The sequence below is a fragment of the Paraphaeosphaeria sporulosa genome (genome assembly GCF_001642045.1).
Source record: "Paraphaeosphaeria sporulosa strain AP3s5-JAC2a unplaced genomic scaffold CC84scaffold_9, whole genome shotgun sequence".
Lineage (NCBI taxonomy): Eukaryota > Fungi > Ascomycota > Dothideomycetes > Pleosporales > Didymosphaeriaceae > Paraphaeosphaeria > Paraphaeosphaeria sporulosa.
The window spans coordinates 835,513-855,195 of record NW_017253368.1 but is presented as its reverse complement, the minus strand read 5'-3'; the positions used below and the strand labels follow the sequence as shown (position 1 = coordinate 855,195).

At 53.7% G+C, this 19,683-nt stretch overlaps 7 protein-coding genes across 7 annotated transcripts; 4 read left to right on the top strand and 3 right to left on the bottom strand.

Annotated features, from left to right (window-relative positions):
• Nucleotides 1–266: 266 nt before the first annotated feature.
• On the top strand, nucleotides 267–4,548 carry CC84DRAFT_1189477 (uncharacterized protein; the record flags this gene model as incomplete). Its single annotated transcript, XM_018181059.1, has 3 exons — nucleotides 267–463; nucleotides 621–2,979; nucleotides 3,019–4,548. The coding sequence occupies 3 exons, from the start codon at nucleotides 267–269 to the stop codon at nucleotides 4,546–4,548; spliced, it is 4,086 nt and encodes a 1,361-aa protein (XP_018032541.1).
• A 2,766-nt stretch (nucleotides 4,549–7,314) lies between these two features.
• CC84DRAFT_1167298 (ribosomal protein S21e) lies at nucleotides 7,315–7,909 on the bottom strand. The gene is made up of 2 exons (XM_018179148.1): nucleotides 7,826–7,909; nucleotides 7,315–7,707 (listed from the first exon to the last, which is right to left on the bottom strand). Exons 1-2 carry the CDS (start codon nucleotides 7,854–7,856, stop codon nucleotides 7,478–7,480), a joined length of 261 nt encoding a protein of 86 aa, XP_018032540.1. The 5' UTR covers nucleotides 7,857–7,909; the 3' UTR covers nucleotides 7,315–7,477.
• Nucleotides 7,910–10,615: 2,706 nt separating this feature from the next.
• Nucleotides 10,616–12,234, bottom strand: CC84DRAFT_1220529 (succinate dehydrogenase/fumarate reductase flavo protein subunit; the record flags this gene model as incomplete). The annotated part of the gene is made up of 3 exons (XM_018183177.1): nucleotides 10,616–10,746; nucleotides 10,793–11,329; nucleotides 11,448–12,234. The coding sequence occupies 3 exons, from the start codon at nucleotides 12,232–12,234 to the stop codon at nucleotides 10,616–10,618; spliced, it is 1,455 nt and encodes a 484-aa protein (XP_018032539.1).
• Nucleotides 12,235–13,032: 798 nt separating this feature from the next.
• CC84DRAFT_1198415 (uncharacterized protein) lies at nucleotides 13,033–14,069 on the top strand (the record flags this gene model as incomplete). Its single annotated transcript, XM_018181563.1, has 3 exons — nucleotides 13,033–13,585; nucleotides 13,633–13,803; nucleotides 13,889–14,069. Exons 1-3 carry the CDS (start codon nucleotides 13,425–13,427, stop codon nucleotides 14,067–14,069), a joined length of 513 nt encoding a protein of 170 aa, XP_018032538.1. The 5' UTR covers nucleotides 13,033–13,424.
• Nucleotides 14,047–15,625, bottom strand: CC84DRAFT_1167294 (peptidase C14). Its single transcript, XM_018179147.1, has 6 exons — nucleotides 15,433–15,625; nucleotides 14,929–15,290; nucleotides 14,626–14,872; nucleotides 14,447–14,562; nucleotides 14,342–14,395; nucleotides 14,047–14,284 (listed from the first exon to the last, which is right to left on the bottom strand). The coding sequence occupies exons 1-6, from the start codon at nucleotides 15,500–15,502 to the stop codon at nucleotides 14,177–14,179; spliced, it is 957 nt and encodes a 318-aa protein (XP_018032537.1). The 5' UTR covers nucleotides 15,503–15,625; the 3' UTR covers nucleotides 14,047–14,176.
• An 843-nt stretch (nucleotides 15,626–16,468) lies between these two features.
• On the top strand, nucleotides 16,469–17,530 carry CC84DRAFT_1099157 (uncharacterized protein; the record flags this gene model as incomplete). The annotated part of the gene is made up of 2 exons (XM_018174807.1): nucleotides 16,469–16,680; nucleotides 16,744–17,530. 2 exons carry the CDS (start codon nucleotides 16,469–16,471, stop codon nucleotides 17,528–17,530), a joined length of 999 nt encoding a protein of 332 aa, XP_018032536.1.
• A 79-nt stretch (nucleotides 17,531–17,609) lies between these two features.
• Nucleotides 17,610–18,365, top strand: CC84DRAFT_1004842 (uncharacterized protein). Its single transcript, XM_018173336.1, has one exon. The coding sequence runs from the start codon at nucleotides 17,690–17,692 to the stop codon at nucleotides 18,227–18,229; it is 540 nt and encodes a 179-aa protein (XP_018032535.1). The 5' UTR covers nucleotides 17,610–17,689; the 3' UTR covers nucleotides 18,230–18,365.
• The last annotated feature ends 1,318 nt before the right edge of the window (nucleotides 18,366–19,683 follow it).

Here is a 19,683-nt window from a genome sequence, read left to right as displayed (position 1 = left end):
CGCTGGGCCAGACCACGCGCTCCCCTGCCCACGGCTGCAGCCTGCTGCATCCTGACGCACCCTGCACGCGGTGCATGTAATTCACACGACCTCGCCCGTCCCGCCGCGCCGTCGCTGGAACGCGGGAACCTGAAGCCGCAGCGCGTTGCAGGACGTTGCCCGCGTCCGTTTCAGCGCCCTCTCACCGCAACTCGCCCGACCGCGCCCGCCGCGCCATGCCTCCGCGACGCGCGTAGAGTCCATAGCTGACTCTAGGGCTCTCCAGCATGGAGCCTCGCCGGGTGTCGTCCGCTGCGCCCATCCCGCCGCCGCCCCCGCTGCCGCCGTCCAAGGCCTCGTACTTCTCACGCCTCGTCAACCAGGTCCAGACGAGCGCGAGCGCCTACGGCAGTCGTCCGCCAAGCGCGCAGACGCATCGCCCCGACGGCGGCCGTCCCAACCCGCTTGTACCAAAGCTCCCAGGGTAAGTCCAAGTGGGCTGCAGCTGTACTGCACTGCACCGTACCGATGACGCTACCCCCTTGGGCATGGATGCGTCCGCCTCCAAGCACCTCGTCTCTCCCCGTCTCCCCGTCTCCCCGTCTCCCCGTTGCCTGAGTGAAGCGTGCTGAGTCGCCCAGCCTCCGCACCGGCTCCTCGCAAGATGCCAGCCACAAGACCGGCCTGCCCATCGAGGCCCTCGACATCAACCGGGACCGCACGCATGCCATCCTGGCGGGCAAGGAGATCCTCAAGACCGTCCGTGTCCAGCAGCAAGATGCCAGGATCGTCGAGGAGACCAACCTGCGTGCGGCCGTCATCAACTTCTCCGACCACTCCCATGCTCGCCAGCGCAATGGCCTCGGCATACAGGACGTCAAGTGGTCGCATGGCCAGTTTAACACGCATATAGCAACCGCCGCCGCCAATGGCAAGGTCATCCTCTACGACCTCAACCGCGCAGGCGTCGAGCTGGCTCGTCTGCACGAGCACACCCGTCAGGTTCACAAGCTAGCCTTTAACCCACACCAAGGCTACTTGCTGTTGTCTGCAAGCCATGACACGACCGTTCGCCTATGGGACCTGCGTGACACGAGGAAAGACATCATGACCTGCCGCAGCAGAGACCAATATGCCGGCATCAGCGGCGCCATCTACGACATTCAATGGTCGCCCACTGACGCCGTCGAGTTTGCCTTTGGCACAGACAACGGGACCATCATGCGCTGGGACTACAGCAACAACAGAGTTGCCAAGCAGAAGATAACAGCTCATGACACAAAAACCTGCACCTCAATCGACTGGCACCCTGACGGAAAGCACTTGCTCAGTGCGGGTCTCGACCGGACTGTCAAGGTGTGGGACTTCTCTGTTGGTGTCAGGCGACAGAAGCCGGTACTCACGCTTAACACTCCATATCCAGTCCACAACGCGCGCTGGCGACCGCCCAACTGGTCTGAGGAGGGTGCATATCAATGCACTCAGCTGGCGACCGCTTATGACCGTGACCACCCCGCCATCCACCTGTGGGATTTTCGACGTCCACACTTGCCTTTCCGTGAAATCAACAAGTTCGCTAGCGCTCCGTCTGACATGCTCTGGCACTCTCGTGACACGCTTTGGACTGTAGGGCGAGAAGGCATCTTCCAGCAGAACGATATCCATCACGCAACCAAGGTTCTGGACCGACGGAATCTGCAGGCAATTGCCGTATCACCAAGCGGGGAGATCGGCGGTATTGCTCAGAGAAGGCCACTTCGCTGTCGCTCGATAGGTCCAGCCTATTCAGAAGACACTTATGTTCCCGCCGGATCTCGAGAGAAGCGCAACAGCCCGGAGAAGTCCAGTCTGCGTAGTTCGGCGGAGAACAGCTTTGATGAGAACCTCTTGGTGTCCAGAAGACATCATGGTCGCAGTGCGAGCAATAGGTCTGCTAAATCGTTTGGTAGCACCCCGCCCTCTGACGCTGCACCCAAGGTCATGTTCCTCACCGACTCCATGGTCGTACCACATGAGTCTTCGAGACCGAACCAGGTCGCATTGCGAGGCACATTGCCTGGCGCGACGAATACCCAGATATTCGCATACCTTGCGCAGAAGTACAAGGCAATTTCGTTAACTGATCCTCCCTCAGTCAAATCGTTTGAGGATGTACAACACGTGTTCGAACAGAATGCCGAATATGCTCAAAGAGCCGCTTTTTATAGACTTGCTACCACGTGGAGGTTCGTTGGCTTGACTATTGCTAGTAGCCTGCGACGGCGAGCGCAACTGCACCGGAATCAACGTCGAGTGAAAACTAAGCCTACAACACTAGCGTCGTCGGACGTCCAACCAGAACCTCCTTCGGATAATCTGAGGGCACATGATAAACAGAAAAGTCGTCCGGATATCGCCACCCGTGCTTTCTTGAATCTAGAACAGACCTCTCCTCACACTCACAGCACAGACCGAAACACTGCCACTATCGAAAGCACTTCGAATCTCGCCACTCCACTCGCACGGCCGCTTACAAGTATACCTACAACATCCAATGCGAACCAGAGATCTCCGCTCCCTGACCCGGATCACGATGAGAAGATCGAGCTGCCTCCAGCCATCGCTGCGCCGCATTTCAGCAACGGTCTTTTGGCTCCAGACAGCGCAAATCGGGAATCTGACCACATTGCTAATCGCCCTAGCTTCAACGGGCCGCAGTGGTACCGTTCATCAAACGATCTTGACGAAAGGAGGGCTATGGTTGGTAGTTGGCGAGCGCCACCCAGAGTACCTCTGAGTTTCGAGCCACCTGAAACTCGAGGACTAAACATACAAGCACCACCCCGTTTAGATCGCCATGATTCCGACGAGAGTTTTGCCATGTTCTCTGCTTCATCCGACTCACAACGCGGAAGCTCCATGCCTGACTCTCTGAATAGTGCCACTTCTCACCCACGGAACATCGATGTGGGATCTTGCGAGCTGCAAAGCCAGTCTCACGATTCAAGCTTTGGGAAGGCAGTGCCTTCATTATATGCCCCCGCAGATCAGCCTGAACAGCTGCGTCGAAGCATCCAGATATCCCCGACCACTATCCCCGAGAACGATGGTATAATGACATTGTCGCATGACCATAATGAACTAGGATCGACCCGCGATGATACAAGACATACGCGAGAACACGAAAGCCAGGAACAAGCAGTTCATGACTTCGAGAACTTGCATCGGAACAATCAGTTGCTTCGACATGATAGTTCTGAATCAGACGCATTCACAAGTAATGGCAGTGGTATGTCTGTTTCTTCACTGATGGGATACAGCCTGGACATGGAAGCCAGTGGAACAATTGTTCCAGAAGCGCATGACACTACTAGGTCTCCACTGGGCCTAAGGCCCCCTGTTCGGCTCCCACATGCAACTGAGAACACTCCAGCGGCACTCGATCCTGCAGCCGAAGATCCCTTGCTCGTGGAGGATTTTCAGGCTATGCACCTTGACGCAGACGAGGAGCAGCCTTTTGCTATAATTGGTCTGATTAAAAATTTACTTACATTCTTCACCGACTCTCAAGCGGACGCACAAACCTCCTCACTTCTTCTGCTGCTCATAACACCCTTGCTACCGCAGACGCGCGGCCAATTTAAGGATGCAAGCCTTGATTTACAGTCCACGCTGGCCGCCTACACGGAAACCTTTACTGCGCTAGGTCTGTCTCCAACCCAGTCGGAAACAATTCTCTCTACTGAGTTGAAGACGATCATCACAGCCGGCATAAACCCTTACCAAGCCGAAGCTATTCTCCAAACCTATCATGCACAACTCCATAGCCTATCGTTGTACAATGCGGCTGCTACTATACGTCGACTTGCATATCCAACGTATCCCGCTGTGTACGAACAAGCACTCAAAGGTACCCAGGTTGGACTGTTATGTCTCAGCTGCAAGTCTCCGATCAATAATCCAAAAGACAAGATGCGCTGCGAGACTTGCAAACGAGCCCAAGCACCTTGCCCTATATGCTGGGGGCGATACCCAGCTTTTGAGGCTGTTACCACAAAGAAGAAAGCAAAAGCGAAGCTCCGCATGGGCCTGAAGGACAAAGATCACGGATGCAAACGCTCGTCTCTGCTCTCAGGCATGGCAGCTGATATTCATGAGGGTGAGGGCGATCTGTCACCCAGTGTGCCTGAGTCTGTGTCTCCGCCGAACGCGATGTTGTGGACATGGTGTCCGATCTGTGGCCACGGTGGACATACTCATTGCCTCTCCACTTGGTTCTCAGATGCAACGATATCCGACGGGGCATGTGCGACTGAAGGCTGTCTGTGTGATTGCGTTCAAGGTAACAGACGCGAAGAAAAGGTGCAACATATCTTACGCTTGAAAGCGGAGAAAGAACGGTCAAGAGTTGTCAAAAAAGGCGATGATTGGAAAGTTGGGGAAAGCAAAGCTGTTTCCGCTGTCCGCGGAGCCTTCGATGAGAATGCTTCTGATACGGTACAGAATACCGGTTCAAGTACCCAAGTCTCCCGCGCAAAGGAAGACGGTCGCAGAGTGCGTGTCGTGGAACCGCATGATGACCAGCACTAGCAATGTTCAACGCGACGGGGATTATGCCGCGGTCAGAAGTAGCGTTTCACACGTCCAGATGGCTTCTACACGCCGTGCGCCAAAGCCCATGGCCTCAGCTGTGGCGACGCGGGAGACTCTCCCTGTATCTACTCCAATCGTCCAACGTATGAACGCGAAAGTGTCCGACGTCCGTATGTGCATAGTCACACCGCCTCGCGCACACTTTAGTGCCAAGGTACAATTGACGAGTTCTTTCGACAAGCACTGGCATCAGCAACTGCAGCAGAAAGCTCGAATTGATTGGTGTAAGATGGGTCTCTGCCACGTGGTTGACGGCTCGGCTGTTATCATGGAACCCGGATATGAGATTGGATGTGGGGCGAGCGGAAGGAACACAGGCTTCGTGAGTTTCACCGGAGCGAAATGGCGGTGGCGAATATCACGATACTCAAACGCTTTTCAGGCATACCGCTTGTATCATGATGCATACGTACATTAACCAGGAGGAGGCGTGCTTTCCATAAAAAACAGTTAGTACGGCATACAGTGCCAAAAGCCAACACAGCGCAACTCTACGCATGCTCTAAGTCCGGATTAATCCTCGTAGGGCTGAGTGCACGGGCCCACCGCCTGACGGGACAATCGGAGACCCAGGCACTCTGATACCCGCTTCCGGTATCCCGATTCTGACCAACGTTCTTGTCGATCTTATCCAGCCGACTTCCTCTTCGGACCCAAAACACCGAATCCCTCTGCAGTATGCTGCAATGCTCCCACGCTGCGGGATGCCAATAGCAAAAATCCTGATATTCATCGTGACGGCTCCTGCACAGTAGATACGAATCATAGCAACGCTCGGCAAAAGGCTAATGTACACATCTGTATGTACAATGGTATGCTATACGAAGGATCATCCCTGTGTCTGTCCACTTATAGTCGACGCAACAAACTCCGCCTGCGAAATGCTCGGATTATTTGTCGCCTAAATGCCTACCCCGGTAGCTGGTGCCACCGAAACCTCATCGCGTGTTACGTACCTGCGCCGCCAACCGTAACTGACCATGTGTATTATGCAGCTTCTAGACGATGTTCCTCGAGCCGGCCAATCGTGCCCCGGTCGTGTTTCCAGACTGCAGAATCGTGCGAGAATAGTCTCTTGAACTTGGCCGAAACGCTCCCAAGAGTGCGGCCCGACTCTCTTGACCATGACAACCTGACCACACCGCACGCGAGCGCATCCGTCCCGTCTTAGTCATTCCCTCTCGGAGACGGGGCAAAGGCCAAGCTCCCCAGGTCTCCGTGCTGGATCGGGCTCGGCTGCTGTCCCTCGTCGGTGTGCGTGCTGTGCAGTGCGGTCCGAATCACGGCATCCGCTCGGGCAGCGTACCGTCTTTCCTTTCTTCCACCGCGACGCTGTTGGACGCCCGCGCCCACACGCCCCAGCCTGCCCATGCGATGCACCAGGCTGTAGTGGGCCATCAGGAGGGCGGCTCATCGGTCAGTCGCAAGCCCAGTGCTCGCCCATCTCCGCTTTGTCGTGGCTATGTTTAGCTTGCGATAGTCATCGGTGACAAAGCGCGACTCCTGCTTCGCATATCTAGAGCTCGGATTGAAAGGGTCGGAGCGTGATCGGTCAGGCTTGACTGACTGCAATGCTCAAACTGACTGTGACGTGTACTCTCTTGCCTCCTGACGCTCGCGTTAATGCTTCGGTCGCACGCTCATCGGTCCGGGGAAGCTCTCCCGCTGCACTGTTGGGCCAGATACATACACATGACATGTGCTTCGACGAGTCATGCTCACATGGGCGTTTGTGTTCGGCGAGAAGCATATCTTTGTAGGACAAGCGCGCGAGAACGGGCATGCTAGGACGCAGCAGGTAACCCGAGGCGAGTGCTTTTCGTCAGGAGTGATACGACGCGGGATGAGCGTGGGAGGGTGTGGGCGTTGCTGCGTTTGGGAGCCATTGGGGGAACAACGTGGGGCGGAGTGGTGGTCGTACGGATGAGGCCGCGGAGGGCGGGAGAGTAGGGGACTGCGTTTCAAGAGAAAAAGCAAACGACGTAAGAATCCACTTTGCGCAGGCGCTGTTTGGAGTTGCAACAGGGATGTGAGATGATAGGCTGGAATAGGAGGGGGAGGAGGAGCAGGGGTGGAGTGGTGTGCGGGGATTAAATCAACGGTCAGCATGGGGGGTGGTGCGCTGGACACTTCCCAGTGTTTTCAATGGAGCGCTTCACCGTTCAACTTCTCGCAGAAGAGCGCGCACGACGTCATTTTCGGAGCCCAAGCATATGGGGACGCACGTATCGACTACAGAAGCAGCCATGCTGAGCGTACAGACGCCAAACCGATACTCTGGCGCGCAGTAAACGGTGTGACGAGCCCGATTGTGTGAGCTGTAGATTGAGATGCAGGTCCTGCCAGCGAAGGAACGTCGAGGGTTTGCTCCTCGGGGCCCAAGAGCGTCCCAGCAGAGCGGTTCGGTAGCCGCGTATGCAGCAGGTGTGAAGAGGGCATGTATAGCGATTCGAGGAGCCTGGGCATCTGATCAGGGTATCGGAAGGAGCATCGGTCAGGTTCATATGGTGAGATAGCAGCTGTGTGTTAGCGCGCGCTTTCGCAACGTCGTTCCGCCCAATTGCTCGAATGCGGACGAGTTGCCGATTCCGCGCAACATACTGTAACGTTTGGCCCGATTCTGTAGCACAAGCAGCGGTCGTCAGCCAAGCATGGATGTAGAACCGAATTTTGTTTATTGATTGCCTAATGGCAGAAACCAATGTCCGTCAATCGTGACTCCGTAGCAGCCCTCATGATGAAAGCCTTAAAAAGCCATGAAACGCAATCCGTGTCCTTTTCCGCTCATGCCAGATCCGGTACTCCTGCAGCCTGTCAGTCCCCGAAACCGACGGTGACTGGCAAGACGCACGTGTCCCACAGTGATTTATCGCTGCGCGGTCCAGACGCTCTTGAGGAAGCCGTCCTTCTGGGTGAGCCTGTTGATGGAGTCGTCGCTCTCGCCCATGGCGCGGACGAAGCCGCAGAGAGCGTATGTCTGGTTCTCGCCGGTGTAGCGGCCGTTCTCGTCGACCTTGCCGATGCTGATCTGGACGGAGCCGTGGTCCTTGGCCTTGATGATGCGGCCGGTGGCGCTGCACTTGCGGGGGACGTAGACTGCACATGCGTGTTAGCATTCTACGACTGCAATATTGTAGGCGAGGCGACGGTTGGCGGGGTCGAAATTCAGCGGCATGGGAGGCCGCGCGGGCGGGCTACGCGGGGGCTAGCTTACGGTCGACGAGCTCGCCGCGTTCGTTCTCCATGGTGACGGTTGTGAATGGGACGTCGGGGGGTGTTTCGAGGGGTGTGGCGTGCGTGAAGTCGTCGTCAGTCGCGGCTCGAGAGCTTCAGTGTGGGCCATTTCACAAGTCGCGGAGTTAGTGCGGCCTTGGCGCGCTAGGATGTAAATGGTTTAGAGTGTTCACCCCAAACACCTCGGAGTCGCTGGCTGTTTGCTTTACTATGGGTAAACGAACAGCTGCTGGTTTCAGTCCATCGCAGCGCAGACATCTCTCGTATATTACGGTATTGTTCGTCAAAAATTTCATACTAAAGCGTCTCAGTCGTTTCTCGAATATTAACACTACCTATGGTAACTATACAGACACTGACACTTTAGTACTTCTTATCGTAGAGCAGAGATGACCATGGCACTTCCTGCAGACCCAGTTGTTTCACTTGCAGACAGCAAGTGCATGCTCTTCGAGTCACCCGCCGAACTGCGTCTTGAGATCTGGACCTGGCTCTTACTCCTGCACCGCGTGCCCTCACCCACCGCCATCTCGACAAGAGTTGTAGACAAGTGAAATAAGGCCTTTGCAGCATTTCGCTGGTTGAAATCACACAGCGGCCAACATACACCGATCCACGCGTAGCGTACGAAGACCCGTCTCAAGTCAGATACCACATCCTCTCAGAGTCGAAAGACATCCCTTCAGCTTCTTTTCGATCACTTTTTCGAGCAGCTTACGACATGGCACTTGTCTCGCATAACAGCAATTCCAGGGTTTTCTCCGCAATTCGCGCGAGGCCAATATGTGGTCAGCGATAAGAGTAGTAATACTCAGATGTGAAAAGCATAGAAGGACTTTAGAGGATATCAATGCAGGGAAACGCAAAAATTCCCAAGGGCCATTTTTGCCTTCAGAAGACCTTGTAAACGAACGTACGGGGCTCGACTTTGAGGACTTGCTGAGGAGATATCCGAAAGCCACGGTGCGCCTTTGCTTGCCGGGGTTCAGCAGAGGAGAATCAGTGCGAATGTACTAGGATAAGGTGGGGAAGCGAAATTCCTGATCCGTTCCGAGATTTCGAGCGTTTCGTACGCGTGCAATCCATATCACCGCGACCGGATACTTTCATGATGGCGAGATCTCTGAGAAGGAAGAACTCCGATCGTTTCTCGCAAAACGTTGCCAGACGACGGTTTACTGTTGGGAGGTTGAAGCGGAGAGCTGGAGCGAGAATGGGATAAAGATAGTGTTCAAAGCTGCTACCGCACATGCACTAGATCGAGTTGAAAGTGGAGTACAGTTCGATCTCACATTCCCGCTTTAGTCGGTATCGGCGGGTTATGTACTTCGCGACTTAAACGTCTGGCATATAAATCTCCAGCAAGCGCACCACCGACGCTGTCTCACCCAAACAAGCCGACCTCCAACCACCGTCACCCGCCAGGGTCTTTCCAACGCCTCACTCACTCCTCGGCCCAAAACCCATCGTTCCCGACCCTAAAGTACCGCCCGAAAACGGTAAGACTATTCTTCTTGCCTTGCCGCCCGAGCTTCGTCCTACGATCTGGAATTCTACACATGGACCCCCTTCCCGCGCATCCATCTTCCGTCACGACGTTCCCCGCAAGAAGAACACAAAATGCCGACTCCACAACGTCGCCCTACCATACCAGGAGACACGAGGCATGCGTCTGGATCTTGACAGCTCGACGTTCGTGAGCAACGCCACCATTGACACACCCTTCGCGATACAGAATTTTGCGACCTTGCTCGATACCTGTTTCAAATGGGCATTTGGGCGGATCCGGGAAATGACTGTACAATGTGAATTCTTGGGATATCTCGCGCAACAACGCTCGGGAAATATGACCCCAGTGCCTTATGTCTTGTTGAAGGAGATGCCTGATATTGTCCACACTTCCTATCCTTCAATTTAGAGACCACTTTGCGCATAGCGCTCCCGGAGCTCGGGAGTAAGTCAACCGTGGAAAAGAGAATCGCGGACGCAAAATTGGATCGGTGTCATGTTGCGCAACACAAACCAGGATAGCCTGCTACATGTGAGTTCGAGAGCTACCCAGTGGCCGCTCAGGACTGATACGAGACAGTGGAAAATGCTGAATATTAGGTTCGTGCCGCCTATCGAAAAGAAATGGGAAGAGTAGAGGGGAGTTATCCGGTTCGCACTGAAGCGCGAGGACCAAGCAACGATTGACTTCTAAATGGCGGAAGCGCAGAGGTGGTATGAGGAGGGAATCTGAAGGGTACTAGACCTCAACGTCTAAGGCCAGTCTTTTCTTTTCTGCCGAAATGCCTGGAACTTGAGCGCAGGTGGATCGAAACTTTTAGCAAACCTCTAAGAGCAAAGCCGTAGATAAGAGTCCAAAGTAGACGATAAGACGACGCCATGCAATCCATCGGGCATTCATGTTGGTCTTATCAATGCATGCGGTTGCGAGTTTTTAGGGAATTGTTGTCCAGTCTCTGCAACGTCTTGTTTGTAATGTCCTCTCATTTGTGCGTTACAGTGCCGCCTCCAAGCGCCAGAACAACACCGTACTGCATAACACGCAATTGAGTAAATGGCATGCGACATTGCCTTTGGGAAGGTAGATGTAATAGGCATTGAGTTCCCTTATGCCGCATTGGGCAAACTCGATCTTAATGCGTCAAGCGCAATTCATTCACCAACATCAATCACCAATAGCAAGGCAAATTGCGCCAACACTTGCGCTTCATTTTCCACCCGTATTTGCACAATTTCGATCTGGCCACCTGGATCATCTTCCTTACAACGTCGATCTCACTGTGTTAGTCACACTCTGCAACAGCGACTTCGAGCCCAGCTGTTCCGCAATCTTGGTGCCAGCCAGTCGCCCAAAAGTCAGCGACCGAAGAACAGATGTGCCCGGAGGGTATTCTGAAATTGTCAGGAGCAATTTGACTTATCAAACAAACCCACATACCGTTATAGAATATGCCTGTCAGCTCTCCAGCAGCCCAGAGTCCAGGAATAGGAACATCATTCGTGCTGAGTACCTGCGCCTCATTGTTCGTCTTAACGCCGCCATAAGTGAATGTCAGATGCGATGTAACTGGATACCCGTAGTATGGGGAATTGTTAATCGGGTTGGCCCAGTTGGTCTTGTTCGGACTCAGTCCAGTCGTTGCTTTGCCGTCCAACTTCATCAGATCGAACTGCTTGTCGTTGCACGCATCATTGAACTCGTTTACCGTCTTCTCCAACGCATCAGGATCAATTTTCAGCTTTCTCGCAAGCTCGCGGATCGTGTTCGCCTTCTCCGGCTCTTGGTCAGTGGTGTCGTACACCCAGCCTGGTCGAAAACGCTTCATGATGGGCTCGTCGGTAATGAAGTAGCCCTTCTGGTTCTGGTCGCGCCAGAGTTCCAGCGCAATCATCTCGAAGGTCGCGAAGAGGTGCCTCTTCCCTTCATCGTAGAACCGCTTGCACTGCTCGTTGACAACGATGCCGTAATTGTGTCCTAAGATGCGGATAACAGGTTAGTATGAGCCATGATAGGATAGCCTAAGTCTCAAGAGAGATTTTTCTTTTTAAAGGGGAGAACGAAGTATCCACTTTATGCCTGGTGGTCTGCTTACCCCAAATCACAGCATCCGGCTTCGTCGCACGCGTATCCACCAACTCGCAGTGCATGCCATCGAACGACCCTGCTGTCCCAGCTCCAACCTCCAGCGCCATATTGAGCCCAGCCCCGCGGTTGTACTTCAGCCCCGGCGCAATCAGCGGCAACTCGTGCGTCCTCTTCCCCACATACTTCGCCAGCATCTCCCTGTTCCCCTCGAACCCGCCGCACGCCAGCATCACATCCGGCGCATGCAACTCGTACAATAGCCCATCTTTCTTTCGTACCTGCAGCCCCCTCACCGCGCCCCGCTTATCCACCAGCAAATGCCTTGCCTCTGTCTCCCAGAATACTTCCGCGTTCTTGTACTGCTGGATATGCCCCATCAGACAGTCGATAATCGCTTTGCCCCCACCTTCGGGGAACACAAAGTGTTGCTGTGTCTTGAACTCTAGCAGCACATTTTCCTCGTCGTGGTGGTTGAATTTCACACCATGCTCCTCCACGTACTTGGCCGTGCTCTGGGCCTCACGCTCGAGCGTCGCGCAGTAGGATTGGTCCGCGAGACCGTTCGAGACCAGCGCCATCTCGTGCTTCCAGTCCGAGTCGAAGCCGAGGTCCTTGTCCAAGCGGAGGTACGCCATTGTCCAGCGGGAGGCGCCGCAGCGCTCGTCGGGCTTGCCAACTTCGATCAGCGCCACACGGCCTGTTTTACCTAACTTCTTGGACGTCTCGAGGAAGTTGAGGGCGGTCATACAGCCGGCGAACCCAGAGCCGACGACGATGAGGTCGAAAGTGTCCATTGTTGTGGTCTGCGATAGAGCGGGAGTGTAGAGATGGGAGAACAAAGCCGGTAGGGGTGAATGCTAGTGTTTGGTTAACTCCGCATATATGGAAGTGCTGATCTCGGACCGTGGGCGGACCATGCTGTCGATCTGCCCGCATTTTGGAACGCGCGGAGGTGTTGTTTGCAGGGGAAAGCTTGAGGTTGCGTCTGGATGAAGGGATCGTGAGGACAATGCCCAATCGGTATTGGACGGAAACCTGCCCGCTGCGGCCATGAAGCTATTAAGACCATCGTTTGTTCGCCGTGCTCGCTTGAGAAAGCACTCATAGGCTTTATGAGTAATTTTTCTACTAGCATGACAATGTTCGCTAATGGTGCGCTCGATGATAGTAGTACCTCATGTTTCTAACAAGTGGAGGTTGTGGAGGATCTCGGAAGCTACAACCTCGTTCATCAATCAGCCACATTCGCACCATTAGGACATGGGACCTAGAACCCTTGGACACAGTAAGCTGGCATCGGGTCAGTCGTTTATGTTGGATTTTTTTTTGAGAGGACATCTTCACGTTTAATATTCTTCCAGCCTCAGTAGTATCTTTTGAGCTAGCCTCCGAAGTCTCCCCGCCAAGCTAGAAGCCGAAGTCGCGCTTGCCCCGCACAAGTCGAATCCCAATTTTATGACAAATGCAACTCGTTTTGTGGCTTGATTATGCACCCCATTATATCTGCAATTGCTGAAAAATTAGTCATCAATTCAGTCGCTTTAGCTCACTTGGGAGAGCGCCAGACTGAAGCAATCCGCTTCGGCGGCAAACTTCGGTTCAACTCGAATATCTGGAGGTACTGTGTTCGATCCACAGAAGCGACAATTTATTCTATTCTTTTGTTTTTTGGACTTTGCGTAGACAGCTGGGTGTGTTTTTGACCGTTTGATGGTCCGGCCGCTCATGTTGAGTGTAATCGTCAGCACGCGGATCGTGAGGGGTCACACATCGGATCGGGGTGTGGAGAGCGGAATGGGCGGATCGCGAGCGGACATGCATTGGAGAATGCAGGGCTGAGGTTAGGCTTAATGATGGTGCAGCAGCAGCTTTCGTTCCTCGCTCTTGTAGCATCTTCTCGCCCCATAACTCATAAGACAGACGGCGACGCATTTTGATCTAAGTGAAAACCAAACTCGTATTGCATCAGTCGATCGATCTCACCATGTCGAACATTACCTACAAATCGGACTTTACGGGTGATCCTAAACAACACGATGTCTCGAAATTCAGCGAGTCGATGACGGGTACATGTCTTTGTGGCAGCATTAGTGTGACCATTCATGACAACGAGCTCTTCGGGGATAAACCCCGCGGTCACTTGTGGCATGTCTTTGGATCGGAGTCGCGGACACATTGCTAATGAGATGAAGTCACTGCGTAAACTGTCGGAAAGTAGCGGGATCATTTGTGTCGTCGAACATGGCGATCGAGAAAGAGAAGGTCACGTATGAGGATAAGAATGGGACGCTGAAAGTGTACGACGACTGGGAGACTGGAAGTGGCAAGAAGGTGAAAAGGTGTTTCTGTGGGAACTGTGGGTCGTGAGTGATCATGTCCTTTTGCCCTCGGATTACATTCTGCTTGAAACGAAGTTCAAGAGTAGCAAAACTGACGGAAGGTATCAAGGCCTATCATGAGTCAGCCCGACATCTTCCCACACATGTATATGCTGAAGATGGGCATGTTCCCAAGGATTCCGAAGCCCGAGTGCGAGAGTTTTGCCGAGCACCGTCACGATTGGCAGGGTAAGCATGAAGGGCTTGAGCAGTATGCACTCATAAGGGGTCAGAAGAAGCTCGGGGAATGAGGAGTCAAGCTGCTCGTCATGGTCCATTAACTCGGCCTGAGTAATAGTATAGTTAGTATAATATGACAGTAGGCTGGTTCATTTCGTAGACAGAGCCGACTCTGACATCAGATCGCCAATGGCAAGTTGTCCAAATCGATATCGAGCCCAGAGCTGAGTTGTGGGACCTGAGTGTAGTTGCTCTGATCGAGCAGCTGCCTGGTCATTTGTAGCGTCTAACCGTGGTGTCAGTTTATTATACCTAACCCTAGCCCAAACATGACTGTACTTACTCGAGCGTACGTCGGAGTTTCGCCGGCTTTCATGATCTGCAGGAATGCCCACGTCTGTGGATGTGTGAACAACGCATGCAAATGGATAAGTGTGAGCAATCATACCATCGCACCAGTACTACGGCCAGCTATGTTTGCGTCTGCACTTGTCTGGTCGTCGCGACACCCACTGAACATGGTCACCATCTTATTTTCTGACCCATACTGGCCAACAAATTCGCCTGCTCGCAAATTGAATTAGTATTCCCATTTGAAATCAGGTCAGGTCGGTGGATAGTACAGACCTTCTTGTAAGCCTTCCTCCTCCTGTTCACCCATGTGCTTCAAGCCATGGAAGAAGCTCGTTGCGCCGGCGAACAATTCCCTGGCTTCGCCCATCTTGTTGAAATTGAAGCCCCCAGATAGAATATCCTGAGCCTCACCGACGAGCTGCGCACCCTTTCTCAGATTGTCCATCAGCGAGATTTGGCCATCTGCATCAGTGCGGTACACAAATGGAAGTTCGATCGCGGAGCCTGAGTGGCAGCAATCCTAGATATTGACCGCATTAGTGCCGTCAAGATGTTTTACGTTTGAGTGTGGCATACCATGAGGACGAACAAGGTGCACCCAGGCGCCATGCGAGTAACAAGATGCTGGTGCAGCAGAGTACTGCTAAGCTGGCCATTGTACTCGAAGTCAACGGGGACCAGAGAGTCATCCAGTCCTGTACTACGATTGCTGTCGACGTCTTCCACCTGCCCTCCATGTCCAGAGTAGTGCATGAAAAGAGTGCATCCGGGTTCAGAAACCAGCCAGTCCATCGCTGCGAGGATATTGTGGCCCGTAGGGTAATACGGGCTGTCAGGAGCCACCACTGGGTTATCTGATAAGATGACTCTATCGCGGTGACTGTTACTGTAGCCTCTGTAGCTCAGGAACTCGGCAATGTTGTCCACGTCTGAGTGACCTGCATCTGCGTTAACGAAGGGCTCTTGAAACACCAGGCAACAACCATCGTATACGAGCGGTGAAGTTCATAGCCTCTGAAGACATTGATACATAGTGTTGTATCGAGCGAAACCAAACTTTCACGTAAGTGATTTACATACATCCCTTCAGCTCATGTTTAGAGCCAACGTAGTTGATTCCGATCAGGAGTGACTTCTTTCGCTGGGCCATGGCCGTTTAGGGCACCTCGTACTGAAGCTGAGGATTCGAACTTTCGTGTAAGAATGCCCAGAGATTTCGCGGAAGCTTGTATGGGAGGGTGGATGCAACAGGAAGTGTGGCGGTGGGTGGATGTTAGTGTAGCCGTGTTCCGATGGCGGGCTGTGAAGGTGGGACTCGCGCCATCCCTATTTGGGCTAAGATTTGATTGTGGCAATTCACGTGCGGCGGCATTCACAGTCATGTAAACGAATGTCTAATTGTCGAATTAACATCTTGCACGGATGAGAAAGTCTCGTCAAGTTGTGCTTCATAGGGCTAGATAATTGCCAGGTAGGGGCTTGACAGTGCGTATAAGCTCCAGAGGTCGAGCTGCCTACAAAATGGCCATGACCAGGCCGACGCGTTAGTTGGATATTGCCTCATAATTTTGGTATAAAAATAACTGGAAGGACTTTGTGGCCACTTACTAACGGACCCTGAAAACTGCGGCGGTATGTCCACTCATGATGCGGGACAGGGGGCTACGATGTCTCGAGATCTGGCTGATGCCTATAAGAGGAGCAAGACACAGTTCTTGCGATGCCCAAGCTGCTAGCTGCTATAAATACTATTTTGCGTGTTTTCCTACACGTAGTCTCAAACCATAGTGGTTGGCACTAGGAATGGGAACATAGGCGCGCACCTTATCCTGTATCATATAGTTCGTTATAGGGTTGTAAACTTGTCGTATGATAAATTAGTGTGGCTGTTCACAGTAGGGTCCGCCTCGTGTATCCCAACTTTTTATTATTGTCGGCTACCGTGAAGGTTTGATGAGAGAAGGGGAGCCGCGGGGCAGTACTGGTACGGTAATTAGCTGAGTTTAGCGCCAGCTAGCGAGGCACACTTTCCTATCGCCATTCGCCAGACGTCAACTCTCACAACGCTCTTTCTCGACCACTTGGAGGTACCGCCTGAAAACCCGAGGCGTGAGACATGCTTAACACCCAAGAATTTCCACCGCTGCCATCGCAGGTGCAGCGAAAGCCGAAGAAGCAGCCTCCGCGGAAGGCAGATCCACTCCCACTGACAAGGCGCGCATACTCAACTTCGCTGAACGATTTACCGGACGAGCTTATCGTGGAGATTCTTGACTACTTGCCTGGGATTGATATGCACCATTTCCAACTCCTCACACTGGCGAGCCTGTCCCTCACGAATCGACGATTTCATCGCATAGTCGTGGACAGACTATACTCGACGTACGACAGTTTCTTTTGCACTCCCTATCCGTTCCTTCGCACGACTATGTGCAACAAAAACATTGCTTCCCACGTGAAGTCCATTTCGTTCAAGTATGGACCAAACGTTCATTCAGACCGGCCTCGATACGTACCTTCTATCTCCGATAAGCAATTGATCAAGGACAGCCTGAGAAGCTTGGAAATTCCCAATTTCGATTGGAAAAAATGGGCCTCTGAATGCAACGACCGCGAAGTGGATCAGGAACTAATCTACGCCACCATACTGTTATACACACCCAATGTCACGAGACTAGAGATCGATGATGGAGCAGCCATCGAGCCGCCAGGGAGAATCCCGCGGTGGCTCCATCACTTTCGTAAAATTGCGAACGGTGTGGACTTTGGCCGTGTGCATCGATTCCAACACCTGAAATCTATCCGTGTAGACGTTCAGTACCTCAAACTCCGACATTTGGCTCCACTATTCAAAATGCGTTCCATGCGCAAAGTCACACTGGTCGGCCTTTTTGAGCGGCCGTCCACGGCAGAAAGTGCGCACGATGAGCTGCGGCGTCTGTTCCCAAAGCGGAGCTCACTAATTGATGAATTGCAGTTGGAGATGAGTTATGTTGATGACAATGTTCTTAATGTGGTCATCGCCGGCATCAAAAAGCTCAAGGTGTTCAGATACTGGAGCTCCACGGATCATTTTGAAGTGAGTGGCCGGAACAGCGACGACTACTGGGGAATTGGTGGGCAAGAAGGTTACGAACCGTACGACGAGGCTGATGCGTCGAACAGTTGGTTCAGGTAGGTGGACCGTCCTTTTCATCTCTTATTCTAGCATTAGTCCGGGTTCCCACAAAGGGCCTAGTATGGCGTTGGGTAACATGCCGCGGTACATTGGTCATGTCCCGGATATGAAACGGTCCGCACCAATTGTAACAATCGCTGACCTTTGGGAATTGTCAGCATGGTCAAGTCGCTCAAGAGCCACACTTCATCGCTGGACACACTTTCCTGGCGCGACGGTATACATTCTCAGGACATACATTACATGGGCCCTCTGGGCTTCCTGTCCGGCTTTGTGAAGCTGTCTCACGTCGAAGCTCCCCTAGCTGTACTCGCACAGCAAACCCACGACATCAATATCACCGTCGAAAGTATAGTCGCGAACCTGCCGCGTTCAGTACAGGTGTTGACGATGAACGTGATTCACGATGGAATAGCATACTACCAGAAATGCCTCGACTATATGGCTTGGAACTTCGGCGATTATCTACCTTCGCTCCGACAAGTGAAGGTGATATACCACAGCCTATTGACCCCGCCCGTGTACGAATGGGAGAAACTCGGGAAGCTGTTGACTGACCGAGGCATCCTCTTCGAGTTTATACATTCAATATCAGAGGAGGAAGCAGATGGCGAGGGAAATTGGGCTCCGTATGTCACCAGGGACGATTCGGCTTCATCCGACTCGTCAGGCTATGAAGAAAGCCTGTACTCTGAATAGGATGAAGGCCTATCAAGGGCACAACGCATGGTTCTCGCTTCACGATCCCAGAATCATCACGCATTCATTCCCAGCGCAACAAGTGGCTTCGCAGGGTTAGTGCAAAGCAGTTTATGAGGTGTTGACCGACCGGCGACTATCGTTCGGATTAGGTAGCCTATAGAAACTCGATCTACCATACGTGGACAGAAGTATCGCCTATCAGCCTACACAGTGTGCGCCATACTCGCAGTCATGGAAATTCTCCATGACGATGGAAATTCTCCATGACGATGGAAATTCTCCATGAGGGAGTCTAGCTGCCAATGCGAGCCACAAAGCACGGACGAGCTGGCGTGGCGTCAATGGTGGTAAACAACGGCCAAGAAGCGCTTGGCCGAGGCTAGATCTCGGACCCTCGTATGGATCTGTCAGTGTCTTAGATCTGTGGCTGTGTGACGCCCTCGAGCTCAAAGCACACAGTCGTCCCTGCGGCGACACACTGGCGACATGGCCCTGATGCGGGCTGTATCAAATTCAACGCGAAAGGCCATCCCACTGGTTCGGTGAGTCCCTCGGCTGGCGAATACGGCCGAGCTCGCGACCAAACCAGATTACACACGTCTCCACAAGCGCTCGAGCTATGTGTGGCGGTGCGCGGGTCGAATGAGGATCTCCACCTGCAGACGACCGACGCAGGTAAGCCAAGGCCGCGTAATAAACATGATCGGGACACGGCGACGGGCTCGCCGGCACGGCAATGCGGAACGGAAGTTGCGGCAGCAGAGGACGCAGCGTGCGAAGAGCGTTTGAGGAGAGGCAATGCTGGGGAAGCGGCAGCCACAGTGCGTGGAACTGTGGAGCTTCTCGTTTGGCTGTGGCGGCAAGTGCGGACGCGCGCCATTGGTCAGAGCGCATGCCTGTCGGATCTACGCCAGGGCATCGCTATCGCGAACAGGCGCCCGGCAGCAGGACGCGCTGTGGTGGAGGCCGTCGGCAGAGCGCAGCAGCGGGCGAGCATGCGGTCTGGCAGAGGGACATTCCTGGGGGCAGGGAGCCTGCTTGCCCTGCTTCGCTGCGTGCAGCTCAGCGCCCTGCTTGCGGTGCTGGGCGCGCGACATTTCTCTGGCAGGGATGGTGCCCGGCGCTCAGGCACCCGGATCGTGAGCGAACAGGGCAGCAGACGTCACTGCTGGCTTGCTTTGGAGCTCCTGGCCGTCCACGTCGCTTTATATTAGCCCGCACCGCGCCCGTCGCCCACGACGCTCACAGCCTTTCCATTGTGCCGCGTGCAGTGCGTGTATTTGTCTTCCTCGTGCGAGCTGCAGCGCGCTAGACGGCGGGGTCAGCTTTGGTGAGTGGTGCCAGACCAGAGTCGTCAATTGAGCCACAGCGGGAGCGAGCAAGGCCTCTAGCTGGGCGGAGAGACAGGGTCGCGCTACCAAGATAGCCTACGCAGCAAGCTCGACGCGGGC

Bases quoted from the DNA above. Each gene is read 5' to 3' on its own strand.
- CC84DRAFT_1167298 (XM_018179148.1), bottom strand. From the start codon at position 7,856: ATGGAGAACGAACGCGGCGAGCTCGTCGACC. The intron at 7,708-7,825 runs GTAAGCTAGCCC...ACGCATGTGCAG, and splicing joins ACGCGGCGAGCTCGTCGACC to TCTACGTCCCCCGCAAGTGC.
- CC84DRAFT_1167294 (XM_018179147.1), bottom strand. From the start codon at position 15,502: ATGGCCCAGCGAAAGAAGTCACTCCTGATCGGAATCAACTACGTTGGC. The intron at 15,291-15,432 runs GTATGTAAATCA...ACGCAGATGCAG, and splicing joins TAAACATGAGCTGAAGGGAT to GTCACTCAGACGTGGACAAC. The intron at 14,873-14,928 runs GTATGCCACACT...GTCAATATCTAG, and splicing joins GCACCTTGTTCGTCCTCATG to GATTGCTGCCACTCAGGCTC.
- CC84DRAFT_1004842 (XM_018173336.1), top strand. From the start codon at position 17,690: ATGGTCAAGTCGCTCAAGAGCCACACTTCATCGCTGGACACACTTTCC.